This window comes from Humulus lupulus, chromosome 4, assembly GCF_963169125.1.
Source record: "Humulus lupulus chromosome 4, drHumLupu1.1, whole genome shotgun sequence".
NCBI lineage: Eukaryota > Viridiplantae > Streptophyta > Magnoliopsida > Rosales > Cannabaceae > Humulus > Humulus lupulus.
In genome coordinates, this window is record NC_084796.1 from 250,699,423 (window position 1) to 250,721,572 (window position 22,150).

The 22,150-nt window shown below is 33.9% G+C and overlaps 3 protein-coding genes across 4 annotated transcripts; all 3 read left to right on the forward strand.

Annotated features, from left to right (window-relative positions):
* Positions 1-2,947: 2,947 nt before the first annotated feature.
* Positions 2,948-6,367, forward strand: LOC133831750 (diaminopimelate epimerase, chloroplastic). Its single transcript, XM_062262151.1, has 9 exons — positions 2,948-3,311; positions 3,409-3,576; positions 3,716-3,786; positions 4,012-4,069; positions 4,262-4,441; positions 4,914-4,998; positions 5,344-5,403; positions 5,519-5,592; positions 5,836-6,367. The coding sequence occupies exons 1-9, from the start codon at positions 3,018-3,020 to the stop codon at positions 5,950-5,952; spliced, it is 1,107 nt and encodes a 368-aa protein (XP_062118135.1). The 5' UTR covers positions 2,948-3,017; the 3' UTR covers positions 5,953-6,367.
* Positions 6,368-7,410: 1,043 nt separating this feature from the next.
* Positions 7,411-10,355, forward strand: LOC133829555 (uncharacterized). 2 transcript variants are annotated; one of them, XM_062259258.1, is made up of 7 exons: positions 7,411-7,545; positions 7,644-7,840; positions 7,963-8,052; positions 8,163-8,920; positions 8,993-9,068; positions 9,732-9,887; positions 9,990-10,355. In XM_062259258.1, exons 1-6 carry the CDS (start codon positions 7,428-7,430, stop codon positions 9,876-9,878), a joined length of 1,386 nt encoding a protein of 461 aa, XP_062115242.1. In that variant the 5' UTR covers positions 7,411-7,427; the 3' UTR covers positions 9,879-9,887; positions 9,990-10,355. The 2 variants fall into 2 exon arrangements, with proteins under 2 accessions (XP_062115242.1, XP_062115243.1); XM_062259259.1 differs by having other exon boundaries at positions 8,166-8,920.
* Positions 10,356-12,328: 1,973 nt separating this feature from the next.
* On the forward strand, positions 12,329-18,071 carry LOC133831751 (kinesin-like protein KIN-5B). The gene is made up of 24 exons (XM_062262152.1): positions 12,329-12,486; positions 12,607-12,814; positions 13,097-13,226; positions 13,316-13,471; positions 13,552-13,889; positions 13,990-14,128; positions 14,228-14,325; positions 14,407-14,563; positions 14,646-14,715; positions 14,803-14,879; positions 14,968-15,021; positions 15,104-15,184; positions 15,290-15,401; positions 15,497-15,583; positions 15,672-15,847; positions 15,926-16,087; positions 16,182-16,289; positions 16,377-16,535; positions 16,615-16,698; positions 16,787-16,992; positions 17,084-17,185; positions 17,255-17,364; positions 17,449-17,600; positions 17,702-18,071. Exons 2-24 carry the CDS (start codon positions 12,627-12,629, stop codon positions 17,891-17,893), a joined length of 3,138 nt encoding a protein of 1,045 aa, XP_062118136.1. The 5' UTR covers positions 12,329-12,486; positions 12,607-12,626; the 3' UTR covers positions 17,894-18,071.
* The last annotated feature ends 4,079 nt before the right edge of the window (positions 18,072-22,150 follow it).

Below are 22,150 nucleotides of genomic sequence, written 5' to 3' on the forward strand. Positions count from 1 at the left end.
TATGGGTAAATGCTTCTATTTGAATTGAAACGGAGCCTTAAGTCCACATTTGAAAAAAAATCACTTTTTGATGGTAATTTTCGCAAATTTTTCCCTAATATTTGGGCATACATTTGTATTTTGGTAGTATCTCTATCTACACAACTCGAAATTGCACAAAATTTTATACAGAGAAGCCTAGGACAAAGGGATAGAACTTTCGTGCCTATTACTCTCGTAATAAAATATTAATATATATTATTAAAAATTAAAAAATTAAGTGGGGGCTGAGCTCCACTTGCTACTAGGGCTGTGCAGAAATTTTTACAACCCGAATAATCCGCCCAAACCAACCCGAAAAAACCGCCAAAAAACTCAACCCGAATAAACTGACCAAAATTTAAACCGCCCAATTAAGATTTTATTATTTTTAATATATTCAAATAAATATATAAATTAATTAAGTTTTGTTTTAATTTTTTTACTATAAATTTAAAATATTGTTTTAAGCTTAAAAAGATAAACTTCACATTATTAGTACTAGTATTTAAAAGAAAAAAATGTAAAAAAAAAAATACCACTTTTGTTTGGGCGGGTTGACCCGACCAACCCGCCCAAAAAAAATACAATTTTGGTTTGGGCGGGTTAACCCGATCAACCCGCCCAAATTATTGGACGGGTTAAATTTTTTTTTTTCTTAATTGGGCAAGTTACGTGTCACTTTTGTTAACCCGATTATGACATTGGACGGGTAAAAATGCCTTTTAACCTGACCAACCCGCCCAATGCTCAGCCCTACTTGCTACTATGTGGCTCCGTCGTCCATGGCCACAAACACAGCTAGCTTTGACCGGACATAATATGGTGGCCCTTGCTTGCTTTGATTGAAAAAGTCACTAATACCATTATTTATTTGGTATTTATTTTAGTTGGAAATAAAATGTGGGTGTGTACAAATTATCTAATTTATTGATTCAGACCAAATGCCACTCATCTTTCCCATATGGTGGGCATAATCCATGAATTATTCATTAGAAGCACTAACACTTGATAAGAATAAATTTCATGATGTATAATTTGATAAAATATTTGAGACATAAAAATATTATTGATCAACTATACCTTATTTCACCGCCGTGGTCTTTGTATGGTGGTGGTCCCATAGTTTTGTAACATGGGATATAGGTTCTAGATGTGTAAATGTGGGCCGGCCCGACCCACTTTATTATTGCCAAAAAATATGAGGATGGAGAGAATTGAACTCTCCATCTCCTCTTTAACTATCAATAGATTTATCACTAAATCAAATATATTTATTTGTTTAAATTATAATTTTAGATATTTTTATATACTTTTGAACAATATTTTACATAAAATTATATCAAAGATAATTATTAGAATTTTAATACCTACTAATAAATGCTAAAAAATTTAACTCACAAATCTTAAAATAAATTAATATAATTATAAAAATATAACATTGAGAAAAATAAGACTTCTATTATCATCTTAATTTATTAATAATTGACAAATAAAAATTTATTATGATTATTGATGTCAAAATATCGGGCTTTTTATCGTGTCGTGTTTTTGAGCTAGTTTGTTTGTGCTTTCGTGTCGTGCCTTCGGGCTTGTTGTGCCGAACCGTGCTCAAGCCCATGTCGTGTCGTACCGTGCCGTGCCAATTTTTAATTCGTGTCGTGCCTGGCCCAGACCCATATTTTTTCGTGCCGTGTCGTGCTCATACCGAGCTAGAAAGCACGGCCCGTATTTACAGCTCTAATAGGTTCATTCCGAACTTAAAGCGAAAATTGTATATATTTATATATAGGGTTTATACATTTTTGGACCCTGTGTTTTGTCCCATTACCTGTTTGGACCTTGTGTTTTTAGAAATTACTTTTTGGACCCTATGTTTTGTAAAATAGTTAAAATAGAACCCTAAAGTCAATTTTGATGAAGAAAAAATTGAATATAACAACACAATTTTTAAGCAGAATGATTTTATTTTTGTTCTGAATTGTTAGTTTGGTAAATTATTTGTAATTTTAGTTGAGAAAATATTGACCAAAATCAAGTTTATGGTTCTATTTTAACCATTTTACAAAACACAGGGTCCAAAAAGTAATTTATTAAAACACAGGGTCCAAACAGGTAATAAGACAAAACGCAGAATCCAAAAATATATAAACCCTTATATATACAGAGATTTGTACCTTAAATAATGGTATTGCTATATATACAGAGATTTGTACCTTAAATAGTGGTATTGCTGGTCCTGGTGTTGTTGTCCCCCTTTTCATAGTGAGGTTCGACATCTATTTCCCCAAGGGTAGGTTGCGTCGGGTTAGAGTTTTGTAAATAAAAATCGAGATCATTTACATGTTTTGAGCTATAACAACATTTACATGTTTTGAGCTATAACAACGAGTGTACCCATTATAACCTTATTTTACAACAAAAGAAGGATTATTGAAAGTAAAATTAAAAATTTATCCCTACTTAATACTTATGAAAGAAGGTAAGTAACTATTTTGATCACTTGTGACTTATTAGGAAACTTTTAAAATATAACATTAGAAACTTTTGTCATACAAAAGAAAAAAGAAAATACTAAGTATATAAATACAACAAATAAAAATATTAGTATTTTGCTGTAATATCTTTAGAAGATAATGATTAGGACTAAAAGCTTAATCCTTTGCACTTAACATAATATAATTTAATGTTTCATAGCAACTTTCATTGTAAAGATTAAAGTTTAATTTAGTTTTTTTTCTTTATCTATTTTTGGTGTAAGGAGATATTTAAATACTACAAAATTAGCATAAAATCATATAAAAAAAACTAAAAAATGGTAAAATTGAAATTATTCCTCTTAGTAAGTCAGCCCAATATTATTGGCCCAAATATTTCTTAAGCCCAGCCCACTAAATTTCCAGTCCCGACAAGAAGATGATGAAGAAGAAGAAGACAAATCTGCTTTGAGAAACCTCGAAAGAGAGAACTCGAACTCAATTCAGCTGAGCTTGAAAGTTATGGCTATCGCCGCCGCCATTTCGGGTCCTCTGACAACTCCGTCTCGGCGGCGCTCAGTCACCTCCTTCAGCTCACTCTCCAATTCTCATTCTCTTACGAGACAACTGAGTTTTCTCAGAGCAAGTCGCCCCTGTATTGGCTTGTCAGCCACAGCTTCTTCTTCTTCTTCTTCTTCCATTTCCATGAGTCTCGAAGCCGCCGAGAAGGCCTCGCCGGTGTCGTTCTTGGATCGCAGGGAGACCGGTTTTCTTCATTTTGTCAAGTACCACGGCGTCGGCAATGACTTCATCTTGGTAAACTCGAAAATGGAGCTAGTTTTTCTCTATAGAGGAAAAGAAAGAATTTTTTTCTTCTAAATTTATTGAGTAGTCTTTTTTTTTATTGATGTAGGTTGATAATAGGGATTCTTCAGAGCCTAGGATTACTCCCGAGCAAGCGGCGAAGCTCTGTGATCGGAACTTTGGAATTGGAGCTGATGGGGTCATTTTTGCTATGCCTGGCATCAATGGCACTGACTACACTATGAGAATTTTTAATTCTGATGGCAGCGAACCTGAGGTGATAATGGAGATGGAGATTTCAATACTTGTTTTGATACTGTTTCACTATTATGTTTTGCTGATTTTGTACTGTTTCAAGGGATTTATTTTTTGGGGGGTTAAAAGATGAAAACTTTGTTTTGAATTTCATGTTTTAGATGTGCGGTAATGGAGCACGATGCTTTGCCCGATTTATTGCTGAGCTTGAGAATTTGCAAGGAAAGCACAGGTAACATATCTATAGACCTATACATGCATATATACACACACACACACACACACACACACACACACACACACACATATACATATAATGTAAATGTTGATACTCTATTGTGATGATTTGCTTCTGAAACATGATATTAGAAACAATAAAAAGAACAAAGAAGTATTGGTTATTAGGAAGACCTCTTTTAGATTTCTTTGACAATGCCTATGTGTTCTATTGATGTAGCTTTACTGTGCATACTGGTGCTGGTCTAATTATTCCAGAAATACAAGATGATGGTCAGGTATAAACTTCTATACTTGCAAATTACCTAAATCTATTGGGTTCATAGGCTTCAAAAGCAACATTCATAAATGATTGCATTTTGCTACAGTTATGGCAGTTTGGCTTCTAATCTGGATTTGTTGAAGTTGCCAAACTACTGGATAGCGATTTTTGAGTATTCAATTTAGCAGGGGTGCTGTTTTGATTTCAGGTCAAAGTTGATATGGGTGAACCAGTGCTTAAAGCATCAGATGTACCTACAAAGTTACCTGCAAATAAGGATCAATCAGTTGTAAAGTCTGACATAGATGTTGATGGAGAAACCTGGAGTGTTACTTGTGTTAGTATGGGAAATCCTCACTGTGTAACTTTTGGCACAAAAGGAGGCCAGGTATGGGTTGGCAGAATAGTTTTAGACTTATTTGGTTATGACACTCTTGTTGTTCCTTTTGAACTCTAGTACTTGTGTGTCATCTAAGCCAAAAATAATATTTGATCTTTTAACAGTTTTCTGCCTGTGTTTGGTATTTTTCTTCTAAAAGTGTAACAAATGAGTGATCACTTGTCAACACCTAAACCCAAATTCCTGAATGTTATAAATAATCCTGGTATATGCTTAGCTTTGTTTCAAGCTTTCATCCACTTGACATGATGGCCATTTACTTTGCATTACTTCCAAGTTCCATCTTGAATAGGAGAACAAATTTAAAGCACTAGTAGTGACCAAAACCTTGTCAATTTGATGTGTTAAAGTTGTTGAAATTGATGTTGAAGTATTTTCTTTCGTCTGTGAGCTTTGTAAATGCCTCAGATTGCAGGACATATTTGCTGATGTGCTCTGTCTTATTAATGTAATCTGGCAGGCTTTGCAAGTTGATGAACTAAACTTAGCTGATATTGGACCCAAATTTGAGCATCATGAGATGTTTCCAGCACGAACCAACACAGGTTTGTTCATCAAAATATATTTTTAAGTCACATTGTGGTGTGTAATTCATGTGGATTGTGGGGAATGGTGTATAGGTTTAATGAGCGGCAAGTAGTTATGGTGTATGATAGATTGGTTTAGTTTAGCTCCTTTGCTTACTAAGCTTGCTTGTGCTTGTTTCCATACCAAAAGGCCAGTGTTCATAAAGATGATATCTAAAATAATTACTTAAACGCTATATTTCATATTGTTTTCAACATATGTCACCTTTGCTTTCCATTTGATATAGCATAAATGCAATGCTTCAATCTCGTAGTTTTCACACATGGTTGGCTATTGGTTAATCTCAATGCTTTTATTGGCAGAATTCGTACAAGTATTCTCTCCATCACACGTCAAGATGCGTGTTTGGGAGCGCGGGGCAGGTTTGTGCTCTCATCAGTTATATTATATTATTATATATGATAAGCTTCCTTACCATGTCCTTGTTGGTTATTTGACTTGATTGCTTAACTATCTTATTGATCTCTTGTATTATAGGAGCAACATTGGCCTGTGGAACTGGTGCTTGTGCTGTAGTTGTTGCAGCCGTTCTTGAGGGTCGTGCTGGAAGGGTAAGTTGCTCAAGCTTTTACATGGAAGTGAACACATCCGTTGATTTCAAATACATATGCCATGAATGAAACGTAGTTTACTTTTTCCAAGTTTCGTAAAATTCAAGTAGAACATGTCAAGAAATGAATCTAAAACTATCTATAACAAGTTTAAACTAACACATCAGGAACCAATATTTCATGTAGTTCTAAACTACCTTTGATTTCCTTATTCACGTTGTTATGATTTTTGCGCCGGCGTAGAATTGCACGGTTGATTTGCCAGGAGGGCCATTGCAAATTGAGTGGAGGGAGGAAGACAATCACGTGTATATGACAGGTCCAGCTGAAGTGGTGTTCTACGGATCTGTGCAACTTTGATATGTTTCCCTATCTCAGATTATGTTGTCTGCTTAGCCGTAGATTGTTTCGTTCACCTGTCTTTACTCTTTTCTCTGTGAAATTACAAGCAAAAGCCATGGGGACACCGCCCCGGCTTGCCATTTTCTTTAGCTTCGTAAAATAAGAAGTTGAATTGAGAGAATTCTATATGTTCTTCACAATTTTGTAACTTTGGCCTGGCAGCAGCATTGGGTTGTCGTTTATTTCGACTGCCTTTGAAATCGGTGACACTATCAAGAGTTTGAGCAACGACATGTTTTCTAGGCTTAAACGACAACTGACTGTAAAATGAATGACAAGACGATATGTGTTGAAGGAAAAGTCTCTGTCTAGTGAAGCGAACTTTATATGTGAAATTTATTATAAATATGGGAAAGTGTTTTTTCTTCTTAAATTTTTATGATCTGAATAAATACGAAGTAGTTTTCTTCACATAAGATAACTCAAGATCAAGTAGTACAGTACACTATTATTAGTCTTTAAAATTTTCAACTGGACTAAGTACATTTAATCTACTAAAAATCGATGAACAGATTCGCGTTGATGCACAATATTTTTTTAAAGAAAAATAAAACATATTTATATACATTTGTGAGAGGACCATCATTAAATTTTTTGAAAAACATAATTAAAATAAAAAAAAGATTGGATGCTTTTATGTACATTGCTCTTTTTCATGAATATATATATAAAAATTTTATTATATGAGGTAAGCAGATTACTTAGTTGAGAAGTGTTAGAACTTAGAAAATGTTCTAGAAGTATAACGAAGTGTATTGTAAGAAAGTAAGAAGAATAAGGTTCTTATCTTAAAATTAATTAATTTATATTCTTCTAAATTATTTAATATATTGACATACTTTTTGTTTAGTATATTTTCTCTAATATTTTTTTTAAAATAGTGATTATTTTTGCTCATCAATCTTGAACGGCTTAATCGCAAGTGACTTGTAGTCTTTTGGCTCATTATTTTCGAATCATAATAAATTCTTTTGGCTCTCTTTTTGAATAAATTTTGAATTTAAATTAGATACATACTTATTAAAGTTTTCTTTAGTTCTTAATACTATATTAAAATATAGAAAGTAATTTACAAGTAAAACGATGAATATAATAAGAAGCATGAGGTTTATTTTAGAACCAATTAATAATGAGATTTATTTTATAACCAATTAATAATGATCTATAAATTATTGAATATATCACGCACTTTTTCACTTTGAATATTTTCTCAAACAAGAAGGAACAAAGTTAAGCTGTGCTTGCTTAATTATTATTATGCTTCTGCTACACCTACTACTATCTAGGTAATAATATCCCTATGTACTTAAACTGACACTGCTATTATCACAAACCATAATTACTTTTATTATCATATCTCTCCTTCCCTTCTATGAACTGAACTTTTTGTTTCAGGTTTTGGACCAAAAAGGAAAAAGAGAGAGAAGAGTTTCATGGAAGAAGAAGACACGGACATGGTTGCTTCTAAATCATCATATGCTGATCTTGTTTGGATTTGGGTTATTGAAGCTGTGGCAAGCTTTAGAGAAGTGGACTTTTCACTTTTAAATGGTATGTTTTTTTTTTTGTTAAGTTTATATATCACTAGCTACTGTTGTTTTAATTAAATTCATTTTGGTTTGATTAATGTTTTCTAATTCTTCTTTCAGATTTAGTAAAAGCAGCTCCAGAAATACCTGATGATGATTTGGGAAAGAATGCAATAGAAATGGTTGCTTTGAAAAGCTTGGAGACTTTGTTTGAAAGGGTTACTACTGATGTTCCTTCTTCTGATGATCAGCATTTCAAAGCTACATTTGATTTATCAGAAAGTTGTGAAAATGTTCTAAGTCGTATATTGCAGGAGGTGAGATATATATATATATATACACACACACACATATTTATATGGACATATCATAGCAGCTATGCTTATCTTTTTTATCTATATATTATTGAAAATGAATGAAATGGTCTTGTTTTTCTCAGAGTTCAGAATCATCACAGTTGTCACAATGGGATATCCACCCTTTTCTTAAACACAAAAGAGCTTCTATGAAGAAATGTACCTTGGTGCAGGTATATATATATATATGTATGTATGTATGTATGTTTATCATATTTTTTTTCTTTATCAAAATTCATCTACAGCTAACAACTGGTTATATATATATATCTCTCATTTCAAGCAGCTGAAAGAGGCAATTCTTAGTGGTACTTCTCATCCATATGCTGATATCTTGAAGGAGAAAGGTCTATTAGCCTCCACTAATGATGTTCAGTGTACCAATTTCAAAAGGCCAAAGTTGTATGGATCTTATGCTGATCATGATGATCAACAGTCTTTGGATCAGTCTTCAGCTCAATCTAAGGGAAGAGAAGCATTAGGAGATTCTTCTAAAAGAGAACATGAACATGACTTGGTGAAAATTCAGAAGGAAACTATGCTGGAGACTCCTTCTAATGTGGTCACTATGATACCCCAAGAGATTACTAGAAGAGAAAATGAATCCAATGTTGTTGGGGAACCTTGTGCTGAATCAAGTGGTGCTCCTTCCATTAAAGCATCCAAAAGTGTTTGTGGGAATAAGAAACTATCTGCATTGATTAAAATGTCTTTGGAGAATATGTCCAAAGGGTTTGGTGATGGAGTAGATACAGAAAAGTATCATTGCACAGGTCAAAATGAAGATGAGGATATTAAGAATGAACAACACTTAATAGAAAGAGAGAACAATGAAGGACATCATCAAGTTGAATCAAGTACAAATCAAGCAAGTTGTTTTAATGTTTCAGCTGCTGTAAAAGAAGATAATGTATCTGATGAGAACACTGATATGGCCCTTTTGAATCAAGAGAAGACTTGTGAAATTATGCTGGAAGTTGTGAAAGAGCAAAACACTGATTCACCAAAAAAGCCTACTTATGAACTTAGTATTAATCATTGGTAAGGTGTTTGAGCTTCATTTTGACAAGTTTTATTAGAATGCAATGAGCTGATGATGTGTGCAAATTGCAGCAGCACAATCTTGACAACTCCTCAGCTCAGGCGAAAAAGACTTCAATGGACAGCTGCAGAGTTACAGAAACTAAAGGTTCTTTCTGTTATAGTTTTTTCAATTGATCATTATTGGTTGTGGAGTTGCATATTGTTGAGAATTCAACAACACAACTTCATCTGCAAAACTCATAAGAAAACCAGAAAAAATAACAACAGAAGAAGAAATAAAGCAAGAACAACACTTAGATGGAAATCCCAAACTAAGGCTAATCCTCTTCGAACTCAACTTAAGGAATTCAGTCTCTTCACTATGATAAAAGCAAGAATTACAGTAAGAACAACAACTTCAATCCTCTCCCTTGTATAGAAACCTTAAGCTGCACAGGAGAACACCTAGGCAGTCCCTTGACAATTCCCTTAACCCCTTTTGACCAAAGACTTCGTATAAAAGTAATGAAAACAAAATAGCTCTCTTTCTTAATATCTCACTGAATTACAACCGTGTATACATAAAGAAAAGAAATAAAACTATATATAGGCCCACTTGATCAATAACAGAAAACAACTAACTAATTTTAGTTGAAGAAGCTTCCTTTGATCTCAACCTTTAAGCTTGCCAAGTGCGATAATCTGTTTTAATGCGAACTAATCCAACATATTTTGTAAGAATGCTACCAATTGTTTGAGCAAGTAACATATGGTTCTGTTTCACTAGATTTCTGATGTGTTATAGCATCAATATATGAATGTATGATAGGAGGGTGTGCAAATATTTTCTGATAGAAGAAAAATTCCATGGAGGAAAATCTTGGAATCTAGTTCTGTGTTCCAGAAAGGTCGAACTGCTGTAGACCTTAAAGACAAATGGAAGAACATGTGCAAAGGGACACCGGAGTCCAAATGAAGTACAGTGGTCAGTTTCAGAGATGAAATTAGTACTTTCAATTGTTGTTATTTGAATAGAATGAGAATCAAAAAGTGATGCTGAGCTATTTTCTTTGCTCATTCTGATCAGGATGGGGCTTGCAAAGACTTTTGTTTTTGTTGATTGTGTGTGGTGTTTTCTGTGGCAAGCTGGCTAGGATTACACATGGGATTTTGGCAAGGAAGGAAGGTTTCTCTTCTTTGGTATTGAATGTTCTTTAGTTTGTCCCATGGTGATGATGCCTTTGAATTTCTTTGGTATAAACACAGCATATTTTGATGAAGAAGCCTAAAGAAGATAGTTTCATTAGTATGTTGAAAAGTATTTTGGTCTCTTTGGTTGAATTATGCTATCTTTTGTATATGGTGATCATCTATGTACTTGTGTAGTTTCCTTTGTTGGCTGAATATTGTTGTCAAATTTCTCAACTTCTAATGAAACTATCTTCTTATCCTCTTCCTCCTTAATCTTAATTTAGATAATAGCCAACTAATGATGTCAATTATGAGTTAGTATTTTGTGTTTTATCAACATTTACTATTACTCCAATACAAACATCCATTGAATATTGATATTAGTATTCAAAAACTACACTTTTTAAATACTCAACTTGGAATAATATCTTATTAAAAAAAATGGACTAATACCCCTAAAAATCATTTATCAACACAAAAAAATCCGGCTAGGCACATAAAATAGTCAAGATGTACATGATTAATGTAATTGTGTTATAAAATTATTTTAATCTAATTTTTGAGTTTTATGATAAACAAAACGGAAAGAAAAAATGATTTCATATTGGTTGGAATAATTTTTGTTAAAAATTCTTATTTCAAAATGCTCCTACGTGAAGGGGGATGATTTTTCCCATTAAATCCGGTTAAAAAAAATTAAATTAAGTAAAGCGCACGGTTTCATTTAATTATAAGAAGCTTGAATAAGAAAGAAGAAACTAGACAGTTCTCTTGCAGGACTAAAGCTCGGTAGAGCTTATCAAAATAGCTCGTTAAATAAATAGAGCTTGAAAGAGCACACTGAACGAACTCTGTCTTATCATAAATGCAACATTTAACTAAAGATGAGAGAAGATTGAAAATGTTGAGCAGAAGCTTAACTAGAATAGAGGTAGATTAAATGCTCTATTTTAGGTTGAGAGCTTAGTTTGAATGACGAGAAAGAAAGCAAAAAATAGGGTAACAAAAACTGACACGTGGACCAATCAGAAAAGGTATTTGTACCCTCTTTTATCTTTAATTTCTCTATAAATGGTGGATGATGGACCTGTTTGTGGGACTTTGGATTCATTTTTCATTTTTCTTGATTTTGGAATTGGAGAGCAAATCATTAACTGACATTAGTATCAGAGAACATTTTTGCAAGTACTTCGATTCAAGCCCCCGATTCTATTGAACAACACATTCATATAGTTGATTGAGTCAACCGAATGTGTGCTCCAAGTCTACATCAGCAAATACATATTTGTAGAAGAAGTTTTTTCCTAATTTGGAAAGTTATTGTTTTGGAAGATTTTGACCTAAACACTAAGATTTATGCATGTGTTTGAACTAAACCCGATTGTGATGGTGATGAGAATTACTTTAATAAGTATGAGTCCACAATTTTCTAGATGATGATACTAATTGAAATAAATGGATTTAAGTGACACATTTCCTACTATAAATAAGTTTTGGATCACCTTGTATAATTAAAAAATAATTAGTGTAACACGCGTAAGTAAATGAGTAGTGTTTGTATCTACATAACCCAATTATTAATATTTTATAATTTAGAGATGTTTATTAGTATTTTTTATACTTAATTAGTAAATAATTATATTTAATTAGAATAATTGTACCAAACGAGCCATAGTTAGATATACAACATAGTTATTAAACGATTTAGACTTGGCAAGATTTCTATTTCCCGCCTCTGTTTTAAACTCGAGATGGATACTCATTTCCATTATTATTCTCGTCCTTATTAAGAAACTCACATACATACTTTTTTAGGGTAGATACTAACAAATACTCGATTTTTTCTAATGTAAAAATAACAATCATAGTATTATTACGCAAATTTTGTTGATTGGATGATTAAACCAAAAAACATTAACATTGGATTTTCTACTATCCTCACAAAAAGTCAAGAGATGATTTTTTATTTCTTACATATATTTTGATTGATTAAGGAGGGATATTCGAGTTCCCTAAAGAAAATTACACAAAGTAAAACTACATAAAGAATTTTTTTTTTAATTTTTTTTTTACTAATGAACTATACAAAGATTTTACTATTTATATTAGCATTTGAAATCACCCAATCATAGAAAAAAGAATAGAGAGAGGAGCCTCGTTTGAAATACACAAAAAGTGCCACGTCATCCTCGCTTACATTTCAAACTAGCCGTTACCCCAACACACTCTCTATTCCTTTATTCCTCAGTTCTCAGTCCTCAGTTCCTCATTTTCAAAAGCTCGCTCTTTCATTTTCTTTCCTCGCAAACGAAAAAGCTCTTCTTTTTCATTCAGATTCTCTCCAAACGAATCAAACCCTTTACTGATTCTCATCAACAAAGCGTGGTTCTCAGGTAAGTCGTATAAATTTGATCTCAATAATGAAATGATTTAAAGATTAGTAGATTATGTCTTTTCTTCTCTTCTCTTTCTGATGATTTATATATATATATATATCTTATATGTTTGTATAGTGATTGAGAATTGAGGAACAATGTCAGTTACTCCTGATCTCTCTAGGAAAGTGGGGACGATGGGAGGGATTACACCCTCTCCCTCTCCTTTTCTCACTCCTCGTCCCGAAAGGCGGCGCATCATTGATTCCAGAGGGGTCGACTGGGCCACCTCCACCCGCCATGATAGGGATAGAGAGGTTAATGTTCAAGTTTTGCTTCGATGCAGGTACTCACTCACTCACTCTTTTCCATTGCTCTTTTGTAAAATTGACTATAATAGAAACATTTATTATTAGCAAACTTAACTTTTTTTAAAACAAATTATTTACAAAATAACATTCATAGTCGTTCAAGCAATCCTAAAATTACACTAAGCCACCCTAGAACAATCACTCAAGCGACCCCATTACTCTTAAGCTCAATTTTTCCGTAGTTCTTTTTGTTTTTGGTTTATCTATGCATTTAGAGGACTCAGAACCAATTCATTTGTTTGACTGATCAATAATAGACCTTTGAGTGATGAAGAGGCAAAATCCAATGTGCCAAGGGTGATCTCATGTAATGAGCAAAAGAAAGAGGTCACTGTGTTGCAGAATGTAGCTAACAAGCAAATAGATAGACTCTTCACCTTTGACAAGGTAAGCTTTTTACTTGATTTTAAAGCCACCCTTTATTTATTTTTCTTCTTTAATTATGCTTGTGGCTTACTTTTCATGATGTATGGAAGGTTTTTGGGCCAAAATCACAGCAAAGATCAATATACGACCAAGCAATTTCCCCAATTGTTAATGAAGTTCTTGACGGTTTTAACTGTACAGTCTTTGCTTACGGGCAGACTGGAACTGGGAAAACCTACACCATGGAGGGTGGGATGAAAACTAAGGTAATATTATGTTATATTACCATTATCTTCTAACCCATTTTAATTTTCATTCAATCATATAATCTTGTTATCTTTTGTAGGGTGGTGATCTGTCTGCTGAGGCTGGTGTTATTCCAAGAGCAGTTCGCCAAATTTTTGAAACACTTGAAGCACAAAACGCTGACTACAGTGTCAAAGTGACATTCTTGGAGCTCTATAATGAAGATATAACTGATTTATTGGCCTCTGATGACAGTTCAAGATGTGCAGAAGACAAGCAAAAGAAACCAATTTCACTAATGGAGGATGGAAGGGGTTGTGTGGTCGTGAGAGGCCTAGAAGAAGAAGCTGTCTACAGTGTTAATGAAATCTACACTCTCTTGGAACGAGGGTCTGCAAAGAGACGTACAGCTGATACCTTGTTAAACAAGCGCAGCAGGTACTCCTTTTCTATTTCTGTTTTTATAGTCTTCATCAGATAATGGCAGGTGTTATCTTCATAAACTTGTATCTAATATTGTTAATGTTCTTTGTTGCAGCCGCTCTCATTCTGTGTTTTCTATTACCGTATACATAAAAGAAGCAGCTGTTGGTGATGAGGAGCTGATTAAATGTGGAAAACTTAATCTTGTTGATTTGGCAGGATCAGAGAACATATCTCGATCAGGTGCAAGAGAGGTATGGTGTTACAGTTTGGTCATCATGTTATCATAGTTTAGGATAATGTGTTACTTTGATGTTAATGTGTTTTAGACTTGATTGAATAATATATGATAGGGCCGTGCCAGAGAAGCAGGAGAGATAAATAAGAGCCTACTCACCTTGGGTCGTGTCATAAATGCACTGGTTGAACATTCAAGCCATATACCTTACAGGTCCTTTTTCATAACATACTCACATTTTCATTGTGTTTTGTTGTTAACACACATGTGTGAACCCAGTTTTTCTCAATGCAGGGATAGCAAACTCACAAGATTATTGAGAGATTCTTTAGGAGGAAAAACAAAAACTTGTATCATTGCTACAATTTCTCCATCTGCTCATTCTTTGGAAGAAACTTTGAGCACACTGGATTATGCTTACCGTGCCAAAAATATTCGAAACAAACCTGAGGTTTGTCACGACACACTCTTTGCTTACTTGATTGTATTCTCTTTTGCTTCTAGTTCTAACAATGACAAGTTTATATTTGCAGGCAAACCAGAAAATGTCCAAGGCTGTGTTGCTTAAAGATTTGTATTTAGAGCTTGAAAGAATGAAAGATGGTGATTAATACACTTTCATACTTAAATTGGCTTTCTGATGTAAAAAAGGCATGATTAATTTCTTATCTTGACAAAATTGGAAAACAGATGTCCGAGCTGCAAGGGAGAAGAATGGTGTTTATGTCCCACACGAAAGATTTGTCCAGGATGAAGCTGAGAAGAAGGTATATTGATTCTGTACTCAATATATTTTTAGATGGTATTGTTTATTCATCTCCTTTGTTATCATATTCATACTTAAAATCCTTGCAGGCTAAGAATGAAAAGATTGAGCAACTAGAGAACGATCTCATTCTCATGGAGAAGGTAAGATATGTTCTCTCTTCCTCTTGAATTTACTTAGTTCATATCTTTACTCTAGTTATGAATATTTATTATCTTCCTACAGCAAGTGGATAGCTTTCGCGAGCTCTATGTTGCTGAGCAAGAGCAAAGACTGGACCTTCAAAGTGAGCTGAATGATTGCAAAGTATGTAACATACACTTTTGCTTAGTTTTTTCATTGCTTATTGCCTAGTTTTTTCATTTTTGAAACTTTGGGTCCTAAAAACTATGACTTGTCTGTTGTTTATAGGTAAGTTTGGAAAGTAGCAACAAGGCATTGCTTGATCTCCAAGAGAGCTATAGACTGGCAATGGCAACTTTGAAAGAAAAGGAGTTCATTATATCAAAAATGGTATCCTCAGGTCAGGAAATTCAAACACTTTAGTTAAATTCCATTTGTCTTTTTAACAAAAACATTTGTGACAAATATTGATGATTTGTTTTTTTCTATGTACAGAAAATTCTATAATTGAATGTGCGAAGGGGTTGCGTAATGATTTGCAGTATGCATCAGAAGATATAAGTTCATTGTTCACAAAATTAGGTATGATGAATTTTCAATTGCCCTTAACCATTTAGTATTGTAAATAAAATGAAAAATGAAGATGATGAATGTTTTACTATATATGCAGATCATAAAGATAGGATGGAAGCAGAAAATCAAAACTTGGTTATGACATTTGGGTCTGACCTTGATAGGAGTTTAAAAGAACTCCACAAGGTCATCATTGGGTCTGTTTCACAACAAACACAGCAGATAAGATCAATGGAAGAACAAGTTCAAACCAACTTTGCCAGTAAATATGATGTAAGACAAGATCCTATTGATGTGTGACTTTTTGCATTGTCTAATAAATTAAGTGTTTAATATACAAATTTCTTACAGGTGACTCAAGTAATGAAGTCACGGGTCGATAAAATGGCAGAAACATACTGCTCAGGAGTAGCAGGCTTGAAACAGCTCGCTGACATGTTGCAAAGAAAAGCATCATCTGATTTGAATCAGATAAATGATGCAATATCATCACAAGCAACTGCAGTTGAGAATGTATGGTTTTAATCTAAAATTACTACTGTTTGTATTATCATCATCACTGGTACTGTTATTCTTATATTGAAATTTACATTGTCTACTCTTGCAGTTCCTTGCCACTATGGTTATGGATGCCGAGCAGGTGTTGTGTGACATGCAAAATTCTCTGAGTGAGCAGCAACAAATATTGGACTTTTCCACCAAACAGCAGGAGGAGGTAGATTATCTAATACTTGATGTGTCACACACTTATTATAGAAAATGAACTGAAGAATTCTCAATAAAACAAAATAAATTTTTGCAGGGGTTGAAACGGAGTTTGATTGCGGTACAAGTCATTTCAAGTGCAAGTATGAATTTTTTCAACGACCTCCATGGCCGTGCTTCTCAAGTTGGTAAATTTCTAGAAGAAAGCTATAAAGAAAGATCCCACCAATTAGTAAATTTCGAGAGGATGTTCAAGGTATGTGACCGCCTGTTTGTGAATAAATTGTTGCAAGTTAAAATGCTTATCCAAGTTGTTCACCTTTTTGAAACAACAGGAAGAGGCTGCTAGGGAGGAGAGATCAGCTTTGGAAAATATTGCGGCCATATTAGCAACTGTAACATCGAAAAAAATTGCTATGGTAAGTAATGCAGTTTTTCTATATCTTTGCTTCTTGATTTTAAGATTATAAAGCGGTATGCCTTAAAAAAGTATATATATGTATTCAGGTATCAGAAGCATCAAGGGAAATCTTGGACTCAAATAAACAGGAGAATACTAGATTGGTGCAGGAGATGTTGAACATGCAACAAGTTTCGGTTGGTGCCAGAAAGGAGGTGATTGAATTCTTTGAAAAGGCAGAAACTCGGTACATGGAAGACACATTCTCAGTAGCTGAGCATAGAGCCTTCATGGAAAATTGCCTACACCATAGGTAAATTACTATTTGCAGCATATCTCATCTGTTCAGTTTTGACAATCAAAAACTTACATACTAAAGTTATTCTTACATTGTCTGTATTCAGTACAAAGAGAGTGGATGATTCAAGGCAACAGTGGGAAAACGCTCAGTCATCCATAAACAATCTTAATAAGAACAGTGTAGCAGAAATAGAATCTACTGTGAAGTGAGCCTTTTTATCTCAAAGTTTCTGTGTGTGTTGGATATTTTCTAATTGTGTTCATTTCTTTGACAGTGAAAACATATCTGCGAACACCATTGCGCACAAAGAATTTGTTTCTGCATCTCAGACTGTAGATGAAGAATTCAACACTAGAGCATCTGATACGATGACAACAATCAATGGTAAATGAGTTCTCTTTCAAGTATCTAAGTTCTTTGTATTACAACCTTCTTTCCCAACAATCTAACCGGAACAAAAAATGGCAGATGCACTCGGTCAAGACCAGGAAAATAAGAAGGAATTAGATTCCATGACAGCCTTGTGCATACATCAGCTAAAGTCAGTAGAAGAGGAGCATGGGCAAGGCATATCAAACATTCAAAGTCAAACAGAGAAATGTCTCACCAAAGATTATATGGTAAGTTTGTGGAGGCTGCATACAAAGTTGGGAAGTTAGTTTTTTCAACTAAGTCTGCATATATTTGGTTGGTAAAAATTGAAATGACTTGATTGGTGCAGATTGATGATCATAGTAATGAGACACCTAAGAAACGTGTGGTAGCAATTCCCAGCTTGAAATCCATAGAAGAGATGAGAAGCAATGTAAGCACCCCAGAACTCCTCCCATACAAGAACCACACAACAGACAGCAAGATCCCTCATCTGCCATTTTCACCAATCAGAACTCCTTTTGCAGATGTGAATGAGTAGATTGGTATATATATATATATGTGTGTGTATTGTAATAGTCAAAACACTATTCACTCATCACCTGATGAGTTGTTAGAATCTTCATATGTAGTTGTCTTTGTATTATTTGTATCACCCTGGTTTCCAAAATTTATATTTTCCAATTCCCACTAATAACAGATCTTACATTGTTATGGTTGGAGACTGTCATTGCGCCCATCTTTCCCCTCTTTAATTATAAAGGGAATATACTCATTTGGTACCCTGTGTTTTTGCAAAGTATCATTTTGGTACCCTCTGTTTTCAATAATGCTTATATGGTATCCTGTATTTTAAAATCGTACATATTTGGTACCCTAAATTCAGATTTGATAGATAAAATTTTGTCAATATGATCAAACTGTCATTAGTTATATGTAATTATGTAATTAATTGACAGCAGTTTAATTAAATTGACAAAATTTTATCTATCAAATCTGAGTTTAGGGTATCAAATATGTACGATTTTAAAATACAGGGTACCATATGAACATTATTGAAAACAGAAGGTACCAAAATGATACTTTGTAAAAATATAGGGTACCAAATAAGTATATTCCCAATTATAGATTCACAAATTTGTCCTAATTTTAAAAGCCATAATTAGACAAAATTGTAATACACAAAAAAAAAAACATATCAATGAGAAATATGTTGAATCCAATTCCAAATCAAATAAACAATTTGTTTACAAGTAAACGCATTTTTTGAGTAATGATATGTGCACTACATTTTTACACACAATGAATAGATTTATTTTAGGGGTTTTTCATAAATATATGTATTTTTTTTTTACTTTTTTTCTAATTTAAAAAAAAATACCACCTTGGGTTTTAAAAAATAAGATCTACAAAATATTTTAATTACAAAAACGTGGCATCAAAAAAGTAACTTTAAATTAAACAACAACTATATATACAAAATAAGATCTACAAAATATTTTAATTACAAAAATATGGCATCAAAAAAGTAACTTTAAATTAAACAACAACTATATATAGAATAATTAAACAACAATTAAACATCAATTAACAATTATACATAAACCTAAACAACTAAATCCAACACAAATGGAATAAAATCTTTGTTAGACCATAAAATGTAATTTATTTTTGGTGAAATCAAGTATATTATGTAAATTTCTCTTTATTTTATGGTGAGACTTATTATGTTAAAAAATCATACCACATATGATGTGTAAAATTTAAATTGAAATTTTATATATACATATCACCATTTTATTATAATGATATGTGCATCAAAATTATGTACCTAAACATTACACCAACTGACGTGACACTGTTTTTTAAAATAATGAATCCTACCTAAAATAAATTTAATTGGTTAATGAAACTTACACGTCAATTAGTGTAATATTTTGATCCATAATTTTAGTCCGCGCACCATTAAATTTCATTTTATATAAAAATATACTATGAAAGAGAGGACAAAATAAAAATGACCACATTCTGTATCGTATGTAAAACTTAAAAGTAGAAACATACAAGGAAGTAAGGTGGACTATTATTTGTAGTGTGTGTGTGTGACTACGTTGGATTTGGTCAGTCTACGCACGTGAAGAGTTGAATGAAATGTTGACTCTATAATACATACAGCTGCTCCTCCTACTTATTTGGAATTTTGGGTCTTTGCTTGGAAATACTTATAAATTAAATTAAAATTAAAATATAGAAAGTGTGTTGTTATTTGACACTTAAGGTGTTCAAACCGCACGAGATGACTCTCTATGATTGGTTAACGATACTCCATATTTGTTATAAATTCAAATTGTGTGGGTCGGGGTATTGGATTGTACCAATAGTGGTAGACCACTTTCATGTGGTGTTGGGCACCACTGGTATCCCTTAACATTTCTCATATACAAAACTCGATGCTAAATCGTACCAAGAACGATACGAAAAGTTGTAAGATATTGGATACTCTTGTGACAGTCATAATTCTGTGATCTGTAAGGGAAAAAATTGGGTAAAAGCTGTGCAATCCCATATCGTCTGGGGAAGGTCAAGTGTGATGATTCTAAGACTGTGTAGGTATGAGACTACACAGTTGAAGATGGCTTAAATGGATTGATGGGTACTACCTATGCCAACAAGCATCTTCTTTTTGGTAGCCTATCACTTGGGAACTCCAAAGTTAAGCTTGTTTGACCTAGAATAATCTCATGATGGGCCTCCTAAGAGACGTGCGAGTGCGAACAAAGTACGCTGGAAAGACTCGTGCTGGTTTGTAGGGTCAGTCGTCATTTCCATGAAGCAACTATAGTAACGTGAGGCGTTACAACCCTAAGCAATGCTCTATTATTAATCCAAGTTGAACCTTGTTTGAAATTCAAGTGTAAAAAGACATTATAATAAACTTAAATGAGGGCGGTGAAATAGGTATCGTTAATATTTTGAGGCTATATATGATGTGGATAGATAATTATAAGACAATGAATGCTTTACACTCTACTTTTGTCAACCTAAACCCAAAATTCAAACCCATCCCATTTCTTTTCTTTTGTCCAAATTCTCTTAAATAATGTACCATATATCAACACAATTAAATCCAAAAAAAAAAAATTTGAATAGTTCAACTTCAAACTCAAACTATTCTCCTCAGCATAAGGGTAGTTGACGTTTCCTATTTTGTTCCTTTATCCAATCTTCTCGGTGTAATGAGAAACTTTCAAAATAATAATAATCATAGTAACTTCAAAAACATTCCACTCGAATCAAATATTCTTAATTTAAGATAAAATATGTGAGATTCTGAGTCTGCCCTAATTTTATAATTACCTGATAAAAAAATAGGAGAATTTTGTTATAGGGGCTTCACTTTAAACCCTATCGGTGGGGTTCTCAGTGTTCTCGATCTTTGAACAGTTTTCGGCACGAATTTTTTTTATGACCGTGTATATTGTAGCTATTTAGAGCATCAGCGCGATTTTCAGAAAATTCCGAATAGTTTACGGTACCGAAAACTAGGTTCAAACATGTTGTTACACACGTGACTAATTTTAGGTTCAAAAATCACTCAGTCCCTTTTTTTCTCTCTCTCTCCTCGGTTCCCTCTTTCTCTCCCGAAGTTCATTCTCTCTCTCCCTCTCTCACCTTGCGCGTCACTGCCAGGGCCGAACGGCTGCCGTCCCGTCTCCGGCCACACCATCGGAAGCGCCGTCCCCCGAAACCCCCGACCCCTGAAGATGGACACCTCACACGCGGCCTAATGCCCTCAACGGGGCACTCGAAGTTAGGTCGTTCATGAGTTTCTCCCAAACTTTCTAAGCATATTTCGGCCACCTCGAGCCACCACGAGCTGAATTACCACCACCACCATACTCCTCGCTCCTCGCTTCTTGAACCCAATAGTTTATTTTCCAAACCACCACCTTTGAATGGTGGCGCCGCCGCTGTCGCTTGAGCCCCGCTGTCAGATTCAAAACCCACAAATTAATTTTTTAAAAATAAAATTTTTCAGGACTCGCAATGTGAGTCCTAAATACATTCTTTTAGGACTCGCCCTAAAAATATTTTTTTAGCGAGTCCTAAAAACCCCAAGTTTTTAAGGCTTTCAAATAGAGGACTCGTGCCCTGCGAGTCCTAAAAAATCTTTTTTGTAGTAGTGTAATTGTGTTGTCGTGTCGTGTTGACCCATTTAATAATTGTGTCGTGTTTGTGTTTGTACTTTTAACACGTTTAATAATCGTGCCGTATTCGTGTTTACCTTAATCGTATCGTGTCATAATCGTGTCGTGTTTACCTTAACCACCACCTTTGAATGGTGGCGCCGCCGCTGTCGCTTGAGCCCCGCTGTCGGATTCAAAACCCACAAATTAATTTTTTTAAAATAAAATTTTTCAGGACTCGCCCTAAAAACATTTTTTTAGCGAGTACTAAAAAACCCAAGTTTTTAAGGCTTTCAAATAGAGGACTCGTGCCCTGCGAGTCCTAAAAAAACTTTTTTGTAGTAGTGTAATTGTGTTGTTGTGTCGTGTTGACCCATTTAATAATTGTGTCGTGTTTGTGTTTGTACTTTTAACACGTTTAATAATTGTGTCGTATTCGTGTTTACCTTAATCGTGTCGTGTCATAATTATGTCGACACGAATATGACACGTTTACACAAATTGCCAGCCCTAATAATGGGCACCGCTGATACTCGATGCTAAATCGTACCAAGAGCGATCCCTAGTGTTGTCAAATATTGGATACCCTAAAATACCTTGTAGCAATGCTT

What these genes read in the sequence shown, in the direction of transcription:
- LOC133831750 (XM_062262151.1), top strand. Translation starts at nt 3,018, where the DNA reads ATGGCTATCGCCGCCGCCATTTCGGGTCCTCTGACAACTCCGTCTCGG. An exon ending in TCGGCAATGACTTCATCTTG is followed by an intron (nt 3,312 to 3,408) that starts GTAAACTCGAAA and finishes TTATTGATGTAG; the next exon opens with GTTGATAATAGGGATTCTTC. An exon ending in AATTTGCAAGGAAAGCACAG is followed by an intron (nt 3,787 to 4,011) that starts GTAACATATCTA and finishes CTATTGATGTAG; the next exon opens with CTTTACTGTGCATACTGGTG.
- LOC133829555 (XM_062259258.1), top strand. Translation starts at nt 7,428, where the DNA reads ATGGAAGAAGAAGACACGGACATGGTTGCTTCTAAATCATCATATGCT. An exon ending in TAAGTCGTATATTGCAGGAG is followed by an intron (nt 7,841 to 7,962) that starts GTGAGATATATA and finishes TGTTTTTCTCAG; the next exon opens with AGTTCAGAATCATCACAGTT. An exon ending in GAACTTAGTATTAATCATTG is followed by an intron (nt 8,921 to 8,992) that starts GTAAGGTGTTTG and finishes TGCAAATTGCAG; the next exon opens with CAGCACAATCTTGACAACTC.
- LOC133831751 (XM_062262152.1), top strand. Translation starts at nt 12,627, where the DNA reads ATGTCAGTTACTCCTGATCTCTCTAGGAAAGTGGGGACGATGGGAGGG. An exon ending in AGGGTGGGATGAAAACTAAG is followed by an intron (nt 13,472 to 13,551) that starts GTAATATTATGT and finishes TATCTTTTGTAG; the next exon opens with GGTGGTGATCTGTCTGCTGA. An exon ending in GAAATAGAATCTACTGTGAA is followed by an intron (nt 17,186 to 17,254) that starts GTGAGCCTTTTT and finishes TTTCTTTGACAG; the next exon opens with TGAAAACATATCTGCGAACA.